The sequence below is a fragment of the Narcine bancroftii genome, chromosome 3 (genome assembly GCF_036971445.1).
Source record: "Narcine bancroftii isolate sNarBan1 chromosome 3, sNarBan1.hap1, whole genome shotgun sequence".
Lineage (NCBI taxonomy): Eukaryota > Metazoa > Chordata > Chondrichthyes > Torpediniformes > Narcinidae > Narcine > Narcine bancroftii.
In genome coordinates, this window is record NC_091471.1 from 309,339,673 (window position 1) to 309,359,964 (window position 20,292).

Genomic DNA, 20,292 nt, shown 5'->3' on the forward strand with positions numbered 1-20,292 from the left:
AAACTTGAAAACAAAGAGTTAAAAAACGGATACTTAAAAGTCTGGCCAGAGAGGTCGAGATTACACGTCTAGACTCTACGCCATCTTGCCACGCCCCCTTCAGCTGTGTCTTTGATTAGAATTACTCATTTTCCCAGTGAGTGATATCGGCTATCATTTACCAGTTTCCACCCCTTTTAAATCAATGTTATGTTCCAATGTTAATTTTCAGCCATTAAGATGGGTGACTGGCACGGAACTTGTGCAAGTCCGAATCCTTCCGTTTTGCTGTTCAGAGACAAAATGTGTTGACCAGAGTTAACCCTTTACTTCACTCTTGGTTTTCAGCCTGAGACCAAACAAAAACCCAGCAACAGAGATGGAGGTCAGGCCTGCAGCCTCCCTTCCCCCTAACAGTGAGTATGAATAGGCAAGCAGCAAATTGCAAGTGAGTTGGCTTAGCTATTTTGGTGCTTGCTGATTATTTTTCACAGCAGTGAAATAATTTGGTTTAGAGCAGAGTAGATTGTAATCAACGAGTGAATATTAGCGCACCATTTATCGCAATGTCCTGGGGCTGATGGAAGCTTTCATCCCATTTTCTGTGCATTTCAGAAAGTTGAAAGGCATTCCTGTTCCAAGATTGGCTCAAGGAGCTGGCTTCTGTAACTCTCTCCATGCAATTAAAATAACCCTAGTCTCTCACACAGCCTGAACTAATTTATTTCCATCCCCTCCAGTGGTTGAGCAATTTATAACAATGAGAGAATTAAGTGGAAGGGAGATAAACAGGAGTGCAGAATAAGAGCACTGAAGAAATAAAGAACATTTCCTGTAGATACAGTTGGAGGCAGAAACCAAGCCAGGGAGCAAAATCTAATATGGATAGCCAGAGGTAATGAATACAGAGAGGAATTTCAATTGAGATTCAATTAATGGGCCATTCAGCCCATTTATTCCCACCATCCATCAATCCCCCAGCCACTTACACGAGGGAGAGAGCAGCCAATTAACCTACCAATCAGCACATCTTTGAAATGTAGGGGGGAACCTGAAGGAAATCATGCGACGAGAAGGAGAACTTGCAGACCTGACAGAGGCAGATCAGGGTTGCACTGGGTCCCCAGAGTCATGAGGTATCAGAAATATTTGCTGCATCACCATGCTGTCTACCAATAACAATGGACAACAATTTTTTCTCAAAAAATGTTCGCTTCCTGAAAAAAAAATAGGGATTATGATAGGCAACTTCAAGCTGAACACATATAATTTCAGATTTGCTGTATCACATAGGAAGTTGGAGAAGCATTCAATGAACTTTTATTGAATTTAGCATGTCTAATGCTGCTAATGGTGTTAGTTGAACTGACCTAAAAATGTTTTGCCAGTAATTTTTGTTTATAATCAGCATCTGATGCCTCTCATGTCAGTGTCCAACAATAGTCGACTGGCATTGATGGATTCCAGTTGCCCTGATACCACTTTTCTATGATTGCAATGTCCTGGTGAAGCCTTTCACCATGTTTGTCACTGACTGCACCAAGATCAGCAGGGAAGGAGTCCAAGTGCGACTGTAGAAAATTAATTTTCAATGACACGTTGCACTTCATGATTGAAGCATGTTAAAAATATGCCAGGAAATCACAAAAATATGTTATATATAAACAACAGTACACAATAGTCAAACTTTAAAGTAATCAGTGGCTCAAAATCCATAATATACACAGAAAAGTGTTCAGGAAGTAAAATCTTATTGTCCAGTGTAATAGATTGGTTTCCTGCTTAAAATTCCAGGGTATAGGAAAGAGATGAGATGTATGGTTTGGAGAGGAAATTGGATGTAGTCTCGGGCGGAAAGGGGGTGTACGGGGCGGAGAGGGGGTGTACGGGGCGGAGAGGGGGTGTACGGGGCGGAGAGGGGGTGTACGGGGCGGAGAGGGGGTGTACAGGGCGGAGAGGGGGTGTACGGGGCGGGGCAGAGATGGTACATACGATGTAGTCTTCCCTTAATTGACTTGTTAATTACTGGTTTTCAATATAGTTTTTTGATTTCATTTTTCAAAATGTAGTCATTGAGGAACCAACATATGCTGTCCCGGTGAAGGCATTGAACTCAAGACGACCAGATGAATATAATATTGGGTAAGTCTTATGCAATTATTAATGAACACTCAAAGTAAAATGAGATTTATTAAACATTCATAAATCTTTTTTTTAACCAATATAGTTTGGGGAACACAGGCTTTTTAAGAATATCAAAAACTTCTTTATTCATTTGTTATTTCCTCCATTCTCGTTAAGATGTAATTTAAAACTTAAGAGTACATATCTGAAGCCATCAAGAGATTTTTCTTGGTTAGTTTTGCACATAGAAACAGAGTATTCAGTGAGTTTAGAACCCCTACAATTTTCAGGAAAATTATAGATAGAAAAGTGACTGGTTTTTCTTATTGACTGTTCAAGGACAAGTACAATATGTTAAAAATAAAAAGCTCTTAACATGATAGTGGAATGGACTAATGCCGCCTTCAGATCAGAAGCCAAACCAAACCACTCCGTAAGGGAGGCCTCAGCATTTGCCTTTCTTCCTCTCCAACATAGTTTCTCGAGTCCTCCGTCCAATCGATCTGCACATCACTAAATTTTTCATTCTTTTTTAAATTTTTTTTTATTTTTCATACTATGAACCATACTGATCAAAATGCACACAAACATTTCCCTCTTGAATATACAGTGTCATTTTCTCCCCTTTCCCCCCTCCCTTCCTTCCCTCCTTCACCACCCCTCCCCATCACTCAACGTTCAACATATATGATGCATTAAACCCATTAAACAATGTCATCACACAATGAAAATAAACAAGAAATTTGTGTCATCTACTTTTACATACTGGGTCAGTTCATTTAGTCTTCTTCTCCTGTCATTTTAGGTGATGGAGGTCCGTGGTAGGACTTCTCTGTTGTGTTCCATTTACGGTTCCCAAATTTGTTCGAATACTATGTTATTTCTTGAATTATATGTTATTTTTTCCAATGGAATACATTTATTAATTTCTATGCACCATTGCTGTATTTCTTGAACACAGCCATTAAATCCCCTCTTCTAACATTGCTTGACAGAACTTTTCCTTACCCTCTATAACTTCCCCTTTGACTCCTCCAGATCCCCTTTGACTCCTCCAGATCAAGTGCGCGCCCTGGGCACTCTTTTTTGTTAGGTTTGTGGATCAATCCCTGTCCCAATCATATTTAGTTCCACTCGTCAACTCTTCTTCCGCCACATCAATGATCACATTGGTACTAACTCTTGTACCTGTGCAGAACTCAACAACGTCATTAACGTAGCGAAACACAAGAATCTGCAGATGCTATGATCGCAGTAAAAACACACCGAAATGCTGGAGGAATTCAACCAGTCTTTCAGTGTCCATAAGAAACAAAGATATATTGCCGATGTTTCGGGTCTGAGCCCTTCTTCAAGGAATAACTTGTCTGCCGACTTCCACCTGCCCTTAAATTGTTTGACATCCCTTTTCCTTCCCTGTATCTCTCTTCTCCATCTCAGGAGACAAGGTATCCACAGAAATCTATTTCAGAGCCATAGCTACTTTTCAACCCATCTTATGTGGATGGTTATCTCTTCCTCTGGATCTGCTGTATCTGTTCCCAGGATGACATCTTCCACTCCAGGACATTCAAAATGTCCTTTTCCTTTAATAAATGTGGATTCCCCTGACAAAACCTGCAGCTGTACCTCCTTATACCTCTCCTCTCACTCCACCTCCTCCCTGGGCAGAACAAGGAGAGAAAGAAGACAGAGAGAAGCCTCTGTCAAGTGGCTCTCACTTTCCACCCCACCAGCCTCTACATCCGACACATTATGCTCCAACACTTCCACCAACCTTTGCACAATCCCACTAGCAGCCAAATCTGCCCCTTCTTCATCCCTCTCCACATCGCAGGGATCAGTCTCTCTGACACTCCTTGATCTGTTTTTCCCTCCCCAGCCATCCTCCACCCCTTTCGGCACTTCCCACTGAAAGTCCAAAACTTGTTCTTACATCTCCTCCCTCACACTCAGCTAAGGACACAAATGGATCTTCCAACTGAGGCGGAACTTTTCATGCACATCGCCCAACCTAATCTACTGCCTTCTGTGTACTCGGTATAACCTCCTCCACATCAGTGAGACGAAACACAGATTGGCTGACCACTTCTGTGCATCTAAGCAAGATCATCCAGTAGCCAACCACTTCGATTCTCTTCACCATTCCTACACAGATATGCCTGTCCTCAGCTTACCCATTGTCAGGGTGACACCAAATGTAAACCTGAGGAATAAAACATCATATTCCTCCTGGACAGCCTTAAAACCAATGACATGAACAATAATTTTTGGTAACCCCCATCTGTTTCCACTGTTGCCATCTTCTCCTACTCTCATTTTTACTCTTCTCTTTCACCTTTCCCTCTTCCAGTGCTCTTTCCCTCCACCCATCTCCCCACCTCTCCCACTTTTTGTCCAATACTCTCTCACCTCTTAACCACTCCCCAGTTTATTTTTCCCCTCTAATTTTGCCCCCATGATGTATTTAACATCACCCTTTCCTACGTTAGCCTTGATAAAGGGTGCCTACCCAAAACGTTGACTGACCATTTCTACTCATGGATACTGCCTGATCTTTTGAGTTCCTACATCCTTTGCCTGAAATCTGTTCTTGTTCCTTTCATTCCTGTAGACGTCATTATAATCAATGTCAGTGCAACCTATGCTTTCAAAAGCACAGTTCACTAACAATCCTGTGAACTTGGTTGTTTCTATGCCCTTTGGGTCAGGAGGGTTCAGGTGAGCTACTTGTCTATCCAAAGGAACCCAGAGTTATCCCCTTCGCTGCCCTCCCACACCCCCCCCCCCCCCAACTTTTCACTCGTCTCCTGTAATACAGTGAAATAACTGCACAGAGGACAGGGCTTTGTCTTGAATTTTTCATTGACCTTTAAGCAGACATTCAGAAGGAAACAAGTTACATTGTGCTCACTGACTGGTACTCCTATGCTTAGCTACAGCCCAGACATGAAAGTTGCAAGGTTTGTGAAGGATGCCAGCGTTGGATTGCAGCTAGCAGGAGGCAATGATGTTGGAATATTTGTTTCTCGCGTTCTCGAAGACAGTCCTGCTGCCAAACAGGGAATCCAGAAAGGAGATCAGATCTTAAAGGTAATAAAATGTGAAGCTCTTTATTACTGATATCCCAAGGTATGGATGGCTACAAAGTACTGATCAATAGGAATAGGTAGTTAATGGTGAACATAATCAGAGAGATTTACAGTATGGAAAGGCTCTTTGGCCCAACTCGTCACTGCGGATCAAAACTGGCCATCCGAACTAGTCCGATTGACATGTGTTTAACCCACATTCCTCTCAACGTACCTGCCTAAATGTCCTAAATGCCACAAATATACCCACCACTTCCTGCGGTAGCTCATTCCATTTTCCTAACATACATTGTGAGCTGTTTGGGGCCATATCTAAGGATATGTTGGTGTTAGAGAAGGCGTAGAGGTGATTGATGAGAATGATGAAAGGGTTTACATATGGGGAGTGCTTGATGGATCTCATACTCATGGGAGTTTAGAAGGATAAGGGGAGATCTCATCAAAAGTCATTGAATATTTAAACATCAGAATAAATTGGATGTGCAGAAGATGAGATGCAGCCTCAGAATAAGATGACATCCTGTTAGAACAGAGATGAAGGGAAATTTCTCCAGCCAGTGGTGAATCTGTGGAGTTTGTTGCCACAGACAGTCTTTGGGAATATTCAAAGGAAAGGTTGATAGGTTAATGAGTAGAAAGGGTGTTAAAGGTTATGGGGAAAAAGCAGGAGATTTGGATTGAGAGGAAGAATATATTAGCCATGATTCAAATGGCAGAGCAATACAATGGTTTGAATGAACTAATTCTTCACCAACACCTAATGATCTTACTCATGGAAAAAAAACCAAATTCAGAGTAAATCAGACTGTATTATAAAACATTATAACCCTGCAACATTGCATGCCAGCCAGATGAATGAGAGAAGACCAAAAGGTTGATGTTTGGTCCAATAAGATACCAAACAAAAGCCCAGAGAGTGAAAACTCCTTAAAGTGTTCTCTGAAACCCATCAGTCTGAAAACATCTAACAGAGGCTGTTTCTTCAATTGGTTTGTGATTAAGAGTGATAAACCAATCAGAACCAGGTTAAAATGAAGTTCAACATTGGTCCATTCCAATCACAAGGTCTGGCTTTTACTCAGACAGCTGAATCTATTGGTGAAGATGCTACAGTTGACCTCTTTCTCCTTTTGTTAATGATACCTATTCACCATCCAGCAGTTATTGTCAGACATGCCTCAATAGGTGTCAGGTGAAGAGAGGATTTTGATCTGATCTCACTTCCATGCTATACCTTTCCAATAAGCAATGATGGTAGTCTCTTTGACCTACAATTGTAAAGATGATGCTGAGTTTTCACCAAAAGACTTGAGTTATTTATTCTTTTGCCAAAATAGGTGAACAACATCAACTTCCAAAACCTCACCCGTGAAGAGGCAGTGTTGCTCATGTTGGATATACCAAAAGGACAGCAAGTAGAAATTAGAGCTCAGAGGAAGGAGGACAGTGAGTGCAACCTACTAGTTAATCTTTCATATCCATTTTAGTAAAAAGGTTCTGAGCCTTCTGAGGGCTGACTCTTGCAGGGTATGTCTGTGATTCCCAGCTTCTAACAGCACCTCAGCCAAGTGCTCTCTCTTTCCATGTGTCCTTCAGGCCAGGAGGCCACCATACTCCAGTCACATAAGTAGATCAGGGAGAACTCAAACAAATTTTACTCTTTATTCCAAGGACCGCAAGTTTCCCCCACTTTCCACTTGTGATGAAAACTCCTTGATCTGAAACATTGACCATGTTTTTCTCCCACTGATGTTCCTTAATCTGATGCACACTTGTAGCATTTTCTATTTTGGTTTTGAGCTTTTTTTCACCGTTGTTGCAGCTGAGATCCACTACATCAGTGCCAGATCATGGAATCATAGCCATATAGCTTGTAAAAAGGCACTTCAGCTCACCCAGTACGCACTAGCATGTTTCTACCTATCCCACACTAACACCATGTAATTCTTCCACATACCCATCAACTTCCACCCTCCACCCCCCGAATTTACCACTCACCAACACACTCCAGTCAATTTAGAGTGACCAATGAATCTATCAACCTTTGGGTCTTTGGGATGTAGGAGACAACCAGAACACCTGGAAAACTCCACAGTCACAGGGAGAATGTACAAACTCCACACTGAACCCCAATCACTGGAACTGTGAGGCAGCTGCTCCACTTTTATTGAGTTAATTCCAAGTCTCTTTTTGAAAAGAAGCAAAGTAAAAGTCCAAACTTCAAAAAGATTTGCACTATATGGGTTCAGTACAGACAGTACATTCTCTCCAGAGTGCCATTCTTGGGAACAAAAGATACAGTCTGTCTAGCTCCAAATGTGTGCAAGTGTACGTTTAACTAGATAAATCTATGCTGCTTGAATCCAGTGAGGGCATTGGCTGGTGGGACATATGTTTTCTTCAGCTGACCTGCCCATCTGTTCTAGAGGAGTAAAACACGAAAGTCTGAAGACACAGTGATTGAAGTAAAAGCACAATGCTGGAGAACCTCAGCAGGTCAAACAGTGTACTTTATATAGCACAGATAAAGATACATAACCAACATACCTTGATAACCAAGGTACCTGATGAAGGGCTCAAGTCCAAAACATTGGTTCCATATCTTTATCTTTGCCCTTCTGTTCTATTGGTAAACTAGGAAGGTTGATCAATTAACAACAATACCTTTCCTGCTCAAATCAGTAAGTCTGTCATGGAAGATTAGTTAATTCCATATTGGTCAGTTAAAATCATCTGATCCTGCTAATGTTATCTCAACCTTCATCCACCTACCCTGACCATCACCACTCTTCCCCCCAACTTATGATGAAATTTATAACTTCAAAATAAATATTAGAATTTACGCAAAAAAAAGTAAAACCAAAAAGCAATGCAAATGCAATAAAGGTAGATCAGCATCTAAAGGAGAGAATTTTTTTTTGTATTGGATATAAAACTGTCCTCTTTCTATTTTACTGAAGAAAACTGACCTTCATGGTATAAACAACACATTGTGATCTATGAGTGCTATGGTAGAGCTGTATTTCATTTGATTTGCTCATGGACAACATTTCCTAATCCCACAACCTCCACCAGCTTGGACAAGAGCAGTGAAAGCAGGGGAACACCAGCCCCTGAAAGTAGTCTTACGAATCCCACACCCTCCCGACTTGGAACTACATTTCCATTCCTTCACCATTCATAGTCCTGGAACACTTTCCCGAACAAATTTGTGGTGTACCCACATCTTGAGGGCTGTCACCATTCAAGAAGGCAGCTAACCACCACCTTCTTGAGGGCAAGTAGGGATAGGCAAATGAATGCTGGCTCAGCCTATATCCCTTGAATGAATGAAAAAAAATTTCAAAACCACTTGGGAATAAAGCTTACTTAGAGTGCAAGACAGCGAACATCCACAGTTAATCCCCAAATAATGGTGGCAGCTCAGTTGGAGTAACAGTTACCATAATGCCTTTACAGTGCCAGCAATCAGGATTGTGATTCAAATCCTGCACTGTCTGTAGGAAGTTTGTACACTCTCGCTGTGTCTGTGTGGGTTTTCCCTGGGGGCTCCGATTTCCTCCCACCTTTCTAAACATTCGGGGGGGTGTAGGTTAATTGGGTGGCACAGACTCATGGGCTAAAATGGCAGTAGGTCTAAATTAAAAAAAAAATCATGGCTTTGCGAGAGGCTAGATTCTCCAGATTCACAGAAAACAAAGAAATGCTTGATTTTCTCAAATTTTTCAGTGCATCTTGCATTCTGATGTGCCATATCTTAAACATGATGCAGATTATTAATACCTCGCATTCATTTTCCTTCAATTAAAGTCAGTAATCTGTAATGTTTGAATAAAATGTAAATCAAGGGAGATTAAAGTTCGGACCAGTTTAACTTAAAAACACAAACTGACACAGAAGACCTTTTCTTTCAGTTTATCAAAAAATGATTGACTCAAATGTCGGCGATTCTTTCTACGTACGAACACACTTTGACCACGAGATGGAAGGGTCTCAGGACCTCACCTTCAGCAGGGGTGACGTATTCAGAGTCATCGATACCATGTACAAAGGAAAACTGGGAGCATGGTACGCAGTGAGAATCGGACGAGACTTGAAAGAGAAGGAGAGAGGCAGCATCCCCAACAAAAACAGGTCAGTAGCATGCCTGCAACTCTGTGAAGAACGCAAGGACATGTGGCTAATATATGGGTTTATTTCATGATGGCTCAGGAATGCTAAACAATTGATTTATTTTAGCAGATTCATGTAGTTTCATGCACTTTGCTCCCTCCTGTCTTATTTCATGGATCTGATTCCAATGTGGCAACCTTACTAATGATCGGCTGATATCAACAAACACAGAGCAAGACAAGAGGTGAACAAAGAATTCGCCTCCTCTCTACCTCACAGCTGCTCAGATGTTGAACATTCAAATAATCCTCCCTCACATGAATTTTCTTTTGTATCTGTTTCAGCATGAACTCTGAATATAGCCCTTTGTTGGCCACTTTCTTTTAGGTGACTGGAAGTAAAACACAAAAGTCTGCAAACACCATGGTTCCAGCAGTTCTGGAGAAAGTCAACAGGTCAAACAGTGCCTTTATATAGCAGAGATAAAGATACATAACCAACATACCTTAGATGAAGGGGTCAAGCCCAAAACGTTGGTTAGTTATCTTTACACTTTGACCTTGAGTTTCTCCAGCATTGATTTTACTTCTTTTGGGTGACTGTTAGGTGTGGGTAAAGGACATAATGTGGCCATAGGTCCTGCTCCCCTCCTCCACCTCACCACACTAGACTGACACCAGGACATTCCACATTCACACACTTACTCCCTCACTAAATGCCTCTGTAGCCCGAGGACTCTGACACTTATTGTGTCTGTGTACGACTATGCTCATGGTACTGATCAAAACTCCCTAAAGTTGCACCAACTGATATTAAAGCAGAAATAAGCCAAGGAAGAAAGTTTGGAGTAGGAAATGAGGGCAACATGAGCAAAAGCCGAACACGTTTCCCTTTGCTAAACTGCCCTTGTGAAGGTGGTGGTGAGCTGCCTTCTTGAGTTGTTTAAAATTTAGTAGAATTCCCAACCTTTTAAAGGAGAGTTAACATTTGAACATTCATTGGTATCTGTGTAGTTAAAGGCACAACTCTGGTTGAAAAACGGCAACTCCAGACTCTAAAGGTGATCTAAAACTTAGAAACAAGCCCAGCTCTCTCACACCTGCACCAATAAAGCAATTAAACATACCTGAGTAATCACAAACATGTGAAGCCAAATGTCCCAAACATTATGGTCCCCTAAAATGAGGGGATTATGTATAAAAAATGCTGTAATCTCCACATGGTCAAACCCAAATGTATACAAAAATCCTTTAATAAAATCTGGAACGTGCACTTGAATTATATGTGAATTGTTTGATTACAAATGCAAAACTGTGGAGCACAGGGGGCAAATAAAGGAAAAAGGTCTTTGTCCCAAACATTATGGAGGGCACTATAGTCTGAAGAGTAGTTCACGGACAAGTTTCTCTTGTGTCTTGGTGTGAGCTTGCAGGCGCCTCAGATTGAAGAGACTGCCATCCGTGCGGTACCGGATGTAAACAGCGTCTTCATTGTTGGGGTCTTTCATGGCTTGGTTCAGCATCATGCTGAAGAAGATTGAAAAGAGGGTTGGTGCGAGAACACAGCCTTGCTTCACGCCATTCTTAATGGAGAAGGGTTCAGAGAGCTCATTGCTGTATCTGACCCGACCTTGTTGGTTTTCGTGCAGTTGGATAATCATGTTGAGGAACTTTGGGGGACATCCGATGCGCTCTAGTATTTGCCAAAGCCCTTTCCTGCTCACTCTTTGCAGATGATGCCGCTTTAGTTGCCCATTCAGAGCCAGCTCTTCAGCGCTTGACGTCCTGCTTTGCGGAAACTGCCAAAATGTTTGGCCTGGAAGTCAGCCTGAAGAAAACTGAGGTCCTCCATCAGCCAGCTCCCCACCATGACTACCAGCCCCCCCACATCTCCATCGGGCACACAAAACTCAAAACGGTCAACCAGTTTACCTATCTCGGCTGCACCATTTCATCAGATGCAAGGATCGACAATGAGATAGACAACAGACTCGCCAAGGCAAATAGCGCCTTTGGAAGACTACACAAAAGAGTCTGGAAAAACAACCAACTGAAAAACCTCACAAAGATAAGCGTATACAGAGCCGTTGTCATACCCACACTCCTGTTCGGCTCCGAATCATGGGTCCTCTACCGGCACCACCTACGGCTCCTAGAACGCTTCCACCAGCGTTGTCTCCGCTCCATCCTCAACATCCATTGGAGCGCTCACACCCCTAACGTCGAGGTACTCGAGATGGCAGAGGTCGACAGCATCGAGTCCACGCTGCTGAAGATCCAGCTGCGCTGGATGGGTCACGTCTCCAGAATGGAGGACCATCGCCTTCCCAAGATCGTATTATATGGCGAGCTCTCCACTGGCCACCGTGACAGAGGTGCACCAAAGAAAAGGTACAAGAACTGCCTAAAGAAATCTCTTGGTGCCTGCCACATTGACCACCGCCAGTGGGCTGATAACGCCTCAAACCGTGCATCTTGGCGCCTCACAGTTTGGCGGGCAGCAGCGTCCTTTGAAGAAGACCGCAGAGCCCACCTCACTGACAAAAGGCAAAGGAGGAAAAACCCAACACCCAACCCCAACCAACCAATTTTCCCTTGCAACCGCTGCAATCGTGTCTGCCTGTCCCGCATCGGACTGGTCAGCCACAAACGAGCCTGCAGCTGACGTGGACTTTTTTACCCCCTCCATAAATCTTCGTCCGCGAAGCCAAGCCAAAGATAGTCTGAATAAACACTCTGGTACAATGCTATGATCATGTGATCTGTAACCAGTAACATTTTATTTTAAATTTAAATTCAGAATATCAGAGTTTTGCCCTTGAATTGGTGACTTGTTTGTACAAGTAAGAGACATTTGCAGGCTGTGATATTGGAGTGACATATAAATCTGTCTGGGGCAAGAGAGATTGAAACTCAGTCCCTGATCGTAATCCAGCCCTCAAGACGACCAGTCCAGTAACATATCCACTAGACTTAATGTACCCAAGGGCACAATGACATACACATCAGACGTGCAGTATTGGGGAAATAAGATGGTCAGTGATGCATGAAGGGTATCAATGGAATAATAACCCAACATGGTGTTTGTGTTGCTTACTCCCACACAGAGCTGAACAGATTGCCAAAGTTGAAATGCAGAAAGTTTCATCGAGCACATCGGCTGGAGCACGGGCAGAATTCTGGAAAATGCGCGGCCTGAGAGGGGCCAAGAAAAACTTGCGGAAGAGCAGGGATGACCTTTCAGCCCTGACAATCCAGGGAAAGTTCCCACCCTACGAACGGGTTGTCCTGAGAGAAGGTACAGAAGATCCCAGAAATTAGACTTCATTTGATTTATACACGTGAAGAGTGAGATTACATCAATTGAAAAGAAGGTGGGATAAATAAGTGGGCACTTTGTGACTGAGTGGGATTGAAACACAATGTCAGGCAAAGCAAAACAAAGAGCAGCTGGGTGACAATGTAAAATCGAGAAAGCAATGAGAGAGAGAGAGCATGCATTGGAATGTCACAGAGAAGGGGAATAGAAACGGAAATGTGCAAAATATACAAAGTTTGGATAAAAAGCAAGAAAATTTAGCACAAAATAAGGTATCTATTGGTAATTTGATAAAGAGCTTTTTAAAAAACAGATTAGATATTAGGCATAGAATATGAAAGCCAGAAAGGGTGTGGAAAGAGATTCAATAGTAACTTTTAAAAAAGACAATAGAGTTTAAAATTAAGGGTGTGCTGTACAGTTACAGCAAATTATATAGCTCATACCTTGAATTGCCTGAGACACAATAGTCAATGGGCTCAATTGACATCTGCTTGTGTGACTATGAACAGCTGGGAGCAGGTTCCTAATAATCTCACATCCATTAAATCAGATTCCTGACAGCAACAGGGCACATAATTGGGTCTGCAAATGTTGGAATCTGGAGCAAAACAATCTGCTGGAGAAATCCAGTGGTACACGCATCATCAGTGAGAATTAGAGGTTTCAGGCCAGAACACTTCACAGACACACTGAGCGTTCTTTTTCTCCCACTGACGCTGCTCATCCCACTGGGTTTCTCCAGCAGATTGTGTTTTGCTCCTGACAGTGTCAAATCTCTGACAAACACAGATGCCCAATACATCAGGACTGTGACAGTTGCAGATCAAGTTCAAGTTTGGGGCGGCATGGTTGGCGTAAAGTCTAGTGCGATGCCGTAACCTGATCTATCTCCCTCCTCTTATTTAGAAACTGTAGTATTTATTCATCCACATTAATTACTTTTTTTTGTGTTCCAGCCAGTTATAAGAGGCCTGTTGTAATCCTTGGACCAATTTCAGACATCGCTACTCAAAAGCTGGCCACTGAACTGCCTGACCAGTTTGAGCTTGCCCGTGAGTACCCATAGCTTTGTGAACTTGGTCCTCACTCCCACCACTCTGTTTTAAGGAATTTCCCCCTTATTTTACCACTTTCACTCTTAACCCATGTCCTCTGGTTTGTATCTCACCTACGTTCAGTGGAAAAATCCTACTTGCATTTACTCTGTCCATACCCCTCATCATTTTAAACACCTATCAGATTTCCCCTCATTCTTCTACTCTCCAGGGAATAAAGTCCTAACCTGTTAATCTTTCCCTGCAACTCAGTTCCTTAAGTCCGGGCAACATCCTAGTAAAATCTTCTCTTCACCCTTTCTATCTTATTGATATCTTTCCTGTAGTCAGGTGACCTAAACTGCACACAGCACTTCAAATTTGGCTTCAACAATATCTTATACAACTTTACCATAACATTCCAACTCCTATATTCCATACTTTGATTTATGAAGGCCGATATGTCAAAACTCTCTTTACAACCCTATCCACCTGTGATGATACTTTCAGGGAATTATGTATCTGTATTCCCAGATCCTTCTGTTTTCCACACTCATCAGTGCCTGACCATTTTGTCCTTCCAAAATGCAACACCTACCCTTGTCTGGATTAAATTCCATCCACCATCAGCCCATTTTCCCATCTGGTCCAGATTCCTCTGCAAGCTTTGAAAACCTTCTTCATTGTCCACAATGGCTCCAGTCTTAGTGTCATCTGCCAACTTCCTGATCCAATTTACCACAATATCATCCAGATCATTGATATAGAGGACAAACAAAATGGTACCAGGATCAATCCCTGAGGCACACCACTAGTCACAGGCCTCCAGTTTGAGAAGTAATCATCCACCACTACTCTCTGGGCTTCTTCCATGTAACCATTGTCAAATCTAGTTCACTATGTCACCATGAATACCCAGCGTCTGAACCTTCCTGACTAACCTCCCATACAGGACCTTGTCAAAGGCCTTATTAAAGTCCATGTAGTCAACATCCACAGCCTTTCCTTCATCAGCTTTCCTGGTAACTTCCTCGGAAAAACTAAGATTCGTTAAACATGACCTACCACACACAAAGCCATGTTGATTATCCCTAATCAGTCCCTGGCTTTCCAAATAATTGTATATCCGATCTCTTAGAACATCTTCCAATAATTTACCTACTACTGACATCAGGTTCACCAGCCTATAATTTCCAGGGATTCTTTTGGAAGTGTTTTAAACAACAGAACACTGTGAGCTACCCTCCAATCCTCTGTCACCACACCCATGGCTAAGGATATTTTAAATACTTCTGCCAGAGCCCCTGCAAATTTTAACACTAGTCTCCCTCAATGTCCGAGGGAATATCTTGTCAGGTCCTGGGGATCTATCCACCTTTATTTGCTTAAAGACAGGTGGCACTTCCTTCTCTTTAATCTGTATAGATTAAAACACTGCTTGTTTTTATTACTTCCCATGACTCTGTGCCTGTTTTCTGAGTAAATAATGTTGAAAACAAAACCATTCAAGATCTCCTCCATCTCTTTTAGCTTCATACAAAGCTGACCACTCTGATCTTTAAGGGGACCAATTTTGTCCTTACTGTCCTTTTGCTCTTAATATACCTGTCAAAACCCTTAGGATTTTCCTTCATGTTGTCTGCCAAAGCAACCTCCTTTGTTCTTTTAGCCTCCCTGTTTTCTTTATATAGGTTTTCCTTGAATTTTTTTCTTATACTCCTCAAGTACCTCATTTGGTCCATGTTGCCTATACCTGCTATACACCTTCTGAACCAGATCCCCAATATCCCTTGAAAACCAAGGTTCCCTGTGCCTCTAACCTTGCCTTTAATCCTCACAGGGACATAAACTCTGTACTCTCAAAATTTCACCTTTGAAGGTCCTCCAATTACCTTGCACATCCTTGCCTGAAAACAACTTAACCCAATCCACGCATTCTAGATCCTTTCTCATTTCCTCAGAATTGGCCTTTCTCCAATTTAGAATCTCAACCTGAGGCCCAGTCCTATCCTTCTCCATAATTAACTTGAAACTAATGACATTATGAACACTGGACCCACAATGTTTCACTACACATACATCTGTCACTGGCCCTGTCTCGTTCCCAAATATTGCACTCTCTCTAGTTGGTACCTCTATATATTTATTTAGAAAACTTTCAAGTCATCTAGCCATTTTACAGTATGAGAGTCCCAGTCAAAATGTGGAAAATTAATTTCTCCTTCTATCATAACTTTATGTTCCCTGCAGCTGTCTGCTATCTCTCAACAGATTTGCTTCTCCAATTCTCATTGACTATTGGGAGGTCTATAATACAACTCCATGAATGTAGTCATACCTTTCCTGTTCCTCAGATCTACCCATATAACCTCAATAGTCTGTCCTGCCTGAGCACAGCTGTGATATTTTTCCCGATGAGCAATGCCACTCCTTCCCATCATCCCCCATTCTAGAGTATCTAAAGCAATGGAAGCCTGGATCATTGAGCTTTAAAAAAAAATCAATTAAACCCAAATTAAAACTCTAAAATGGTAAAGCTATAAAGTAAGATAATATAACATATGTTTCTGCATAACATTTTTCACACGGTTGGTGTTTCCATCAAATGAATGGGATTGTTGTTCCTCTGTCTGGCAATCCCGCCATAAAGTGTGAGCACTGGAAGTGAAGTGCATCCAGATTTTTTTTCCTTGGCACATGGTTACTCATGTGCAGGGCTCAGTGGCAGCATTGGAGCAGATAGTCTGATCTGCCAGCATCTAGCATGTAGTGCATCTCTGAATTCATCATGGGAGCACAGGAAGACTGCAGTTACTAGAATTTGGAGCAAAAGACAAACTGCTGGGGAACTCAGAGGGTCAAGCACCTTTGGTGGAGTAAAAGAGATGGCTAACGTTCAAATCGAGACCTCGCGTCAGCTTTTTTTTAATATATATATATCTTTGAATACCAAGTTGATTACTCCCATGCAGGTCCAATTTCTTCTTGGGAAGAAACTGTGCTTTCTTTGGACTGTAGAGAAGCAGCACAATGCAGCAAATAACTCACTACTCTTTGGGAAAGGAGCTCTTCAATTCAAAAGCTCAATCACTGCAACTCCTCCAAATTTTAAATACAAATTCCCCGGAATCCGTGAAATCTGAAATAATCTGATCACGTTACAGAATCAGCCCTTTTAGCTAAACTTCCAAAAGATCACTCTGTCTACATTGCTCTTTAAACATATCCAAGATAATTTGGATTTTTAAATCATTAATCCTTGTTGGGGCACTCCTATGAACATTAATGATCTCTACACCCATTTTGTGAGACTCTAAACCAGATATGAAATTCTGATGCAGTCTCCCCTGTGAGTCAGGGACTCATTTAAGGATTCTTTATTTTTTTAAAAAAATGTAGACATACAGCACTGTTACAGGTCATTTCAGCCCACAAGTCCATGCCGCCTGGTATGTTTTGAAGGGTGGGAAGAAACCGGAGCCTCCGGGGAAAACCCATGCAGACATGAGGAGAACTTACAAACTTCTTACAGACAGGGCAGGATTCAAAGCACAGTTCCAATCGCTGGTGCTGTAACAGTGTTGCACTCACCGTACTGCTCATGTTCTCTGACAATAAATCTGATCTAGTGATACGTTCAGGAACTGTAATGTGCCTGTAGATTTACATTGAAATAGTTCCATGAATACAAGATGTGACTGCAACTTCCCTGCATTAAATGTGGTGCCTGCACAAAGATACTGCAATCCTTTCTAAAGTCTAGTATCACTTCTGGTGAATGTAATTATATTCTGTATGAACTCTGTCTAGGCATATCATGTTGTATTTGCCTATATTAAGTGTTATTTTCTATAGATTGGCCACTCTCCAAGTGCATTCTAATTTTATAACTGATGATTGTACTCCTGTGCTTTCTAACACCAGTCCACATTCCATTGTAGCAACACCCACAATTTGTTTTTGAAATAGTTGCTTTATTTACAAAACTGGCCTCTTTCCACAATGAAATCCAATACTCTTGTGCATTGTACTGATTTCTCCCAATCCACATTCAAACATGCCCAGCAGGTAACCAATGAATAAAAAGGAAACCTTACATAAGGACCAAAGTATTCATAATACCCGCAGTATTTCACAACCAACCTAATACATTTTAAATGTTTCGCTGCCACTTTGCACCAACAGGCTCCCACATTATCTATTGGCATTCATCACTCATATTGCCTGATAATATTGAGGAAGGCCATTCAGCCCATCAAGTACGGAGCCCAGATCTCTGAATGTATTCATTAGTCCGATTCCTCTGACTGGACTTTTTCCTGTGACACGCACCATTTACCGAAGAACTTGCACCTTGACTACTGTGGATGTACTGAACTCATACTGACCCAACAACTTGTCCATTTTAGAAACAGTGCCGAGGAATTCCGATGAGGGATCATCGTCCATCATCAAACTCGAAACTGTGCGACTTATCTCCCAAAAGGTAAGAGTTGGTCATTAACTTTGCTCTAGTCTTATACCGAAATCTAGTTGTCGGACTGTAGATTGGACAGACAACGTAGACCAGAGAAGACCCAGGTTTCACTGTGGCCAGAGTTGCTTGATCCTTTCCTGGCCTTAAATGTTCCAAGTTTAGAAGGAGCAAAATCAGCCACAATATAAAACTTCTTGTATGTAAATATAATGACTACAGATGTAGAGTAATTAATAGTCTATCGCTATTGGAAGTCCAGGTAAGCAATCAGAAGCTCTTGATCCTGTGGGAAGCATGTGGGGGAGGGAAGGGAAAAGAGAATCTGAACCCATGATATTTAGGAGTAGAATCAGAAGAATAATCCAAATGCCTGGAGCATCTGGTGACATGAGTTCAAATTCCATCAGGGTAGCTGAATAACTTAAATTCAGTTAATAGATTAAATTTGGACCAATGATCATTATAAAATTATGGACTATGATTTAAAAAAAAATTCATTTATTTTTATGACACTATGTTCAAAGGAGGAAAAACCCAACACCCAACCCCAACCAACCAATTTTCCCTTGCAACCGCTGCAATCGTGTCTGCCTGTCCCGCATCGGACTGGTCAGCCACAAACGAGCCTGCAGCTGACGTGGACTTTTTACCCCCTCCATAAATCTTCGTCCGCGAAGCCAAGCCAAAGAAAAAAAGAAATGTTCACCTGAAATTCCAGGTCTAAGATCCAAATCTCCATGGTCCTCCAGTGCTCTGCTGATGTTAGTTGTTCTGTCATTGCTAGTCCAGCTTTGCTTTGTCTTGGGCCCGAGCAGCAGAAATGCATTTTTGACCAAAATTTGCCTTTTCTCATTTTTGTGGTTCAATAGCACACATATTTGCTAATGCCACAATTGACAAATAGAGCCACTTCAAAAGCGGTAAAGAAAGCGCATGGCTACGATTAAACAATATGACATCTAATCTCAATACAATTTCCAGAACAAACATGGACTACTTGACATCACTCCTTCTGCCATTGAGCGGCTGAACTATGTGAAGTGGTACCCAATCGTAGTGTTCTTCAATCCGGAGAATAAACAGGAAGTGAAAGCCATGCGGCAACACCTCTACCCTCAGTCCCGGAAAAGTTCCAAGAATCTCTATGCACAGGCTGTCAAACTGAGAAAGTACTGGTCACATCTCTTCACAGGTAAAGACTATGGTGAAAAGCAGATGAAATACTTCAGTGCCATTAATCCTCAGATGAACCCTGACCTTGATTAATGTATTCATAAATATCTGAAAGCTATTAAGTGTTTCATAAGATTACTGAATTTTCTCATTGATGTAAATATCATCTTAATTCATATTTTATTTTGACATTCATATTAGAATACTGTCATCTGTAATTACATTAAATTTAATGCCTTTATGAAAGATCACACAATCACAGGATGGTCACATCTTGGAAGATCATTCAGCCCTTGAGTCCACACCATTCATGCTAGGACAATGCAGTTAGACCCACTCCCCACCCTCTTCCCATAACCACAAATGACCTTCCTCACAAGCGAGAAGGGGATAGGAAGGTTTGCTGATAGAGTGAGATGCTAAAGGACAGGAGTGGTTTCATGCAGAGCAAGAATAGACATGGATCGGTTGGGCTGAATGGCCTGTTTCTGTGCTGTAAGCGCAATGTAACATACCCAAGATCTCTCAATCACCCACAGAACTGATCTCTGCCCCAGCATCGTTGGAGAGATAAACACTTTCAATTCAACTGACATCAGTATATTTCTTTTTCTAATTTGATGAAAGACTGAAATCATTAATGTTCACCACCCCATGCAAGTTCTCCAAAGTGAGTAGACAGAATTGATTCCAATTTATTTTTAATTTAAACATACAGCATGGTGAGGGGCCTTTCAGCCCATGAGCCCTGTGTGCTGCCCAATTACATCCAATTGACCTACATTACATTTTTTTGAATGGTGGGAGGAAACTGGAGCACCTGGAGGTAACCCTCACAGGCACAGGGAGAACCTTGCAGGCAGCGCCAGATTCGAACACCGATCGCTAACCGTGCACATGTGGATTGTAACGGTACTCATTCTCCTGGGGTGGGGCAGGGAAGCATGGTTAGTGCAACACCTTTACAGTACCAGCCACC

At 41.9% G+C, this 20,292-nt stretch overlaps 1 protein-coding gene across 4 annotated transcripts in view; it reads left to right on the top strand.

The window, feature by feature from the left end:
* Window positions 1-20,292, top strand: part of LOC138759051 (tight junction protein ZO-3-like) — a 110,824-nt gene that overhangs the window by 82,522 nt on the left and 8,010 nt on the right. For all 4 annotated transcript variants that reach the window (XM_069928892.1, XM_069928895.1, XM_069928894.1 and 1 more), the window contains 9 exons: window positions 328-395; window positions 2,049-2,121; window positions 5,040-5,196; window positions 6,533-6,641; window positions 9,110-9,329; window positions 12,415-12,605; window positions 13,586-13,681; window positions 18,073-18,149; window positions 19,122-19,332. In XM_069928892.1, coding sequence (XP_069784993.1) covers window positions 328-395; window positions 2,049-2,121; window positions 5,040-5,196; window positions 6,533-6,641; window positions 9,110-9,329; window positions 12,415-12,605; window positions 13,586-13,681; window positions 18,073-18,149; window positions 19,122-19,332 — 1,202 coding nt within the window. The remainder of the gene's footprint in view (window positions 1-327; window positions 396-2,048; window positions 2,122-5,039; window positions 5,197-6,532; window positions 6,642-9,109; window positions 9,330-12,414; window positions 12,606-13,585; window positions 13,682-18,072; window positions 18,150-19,121; window positions 19,333-20,292) is intronic.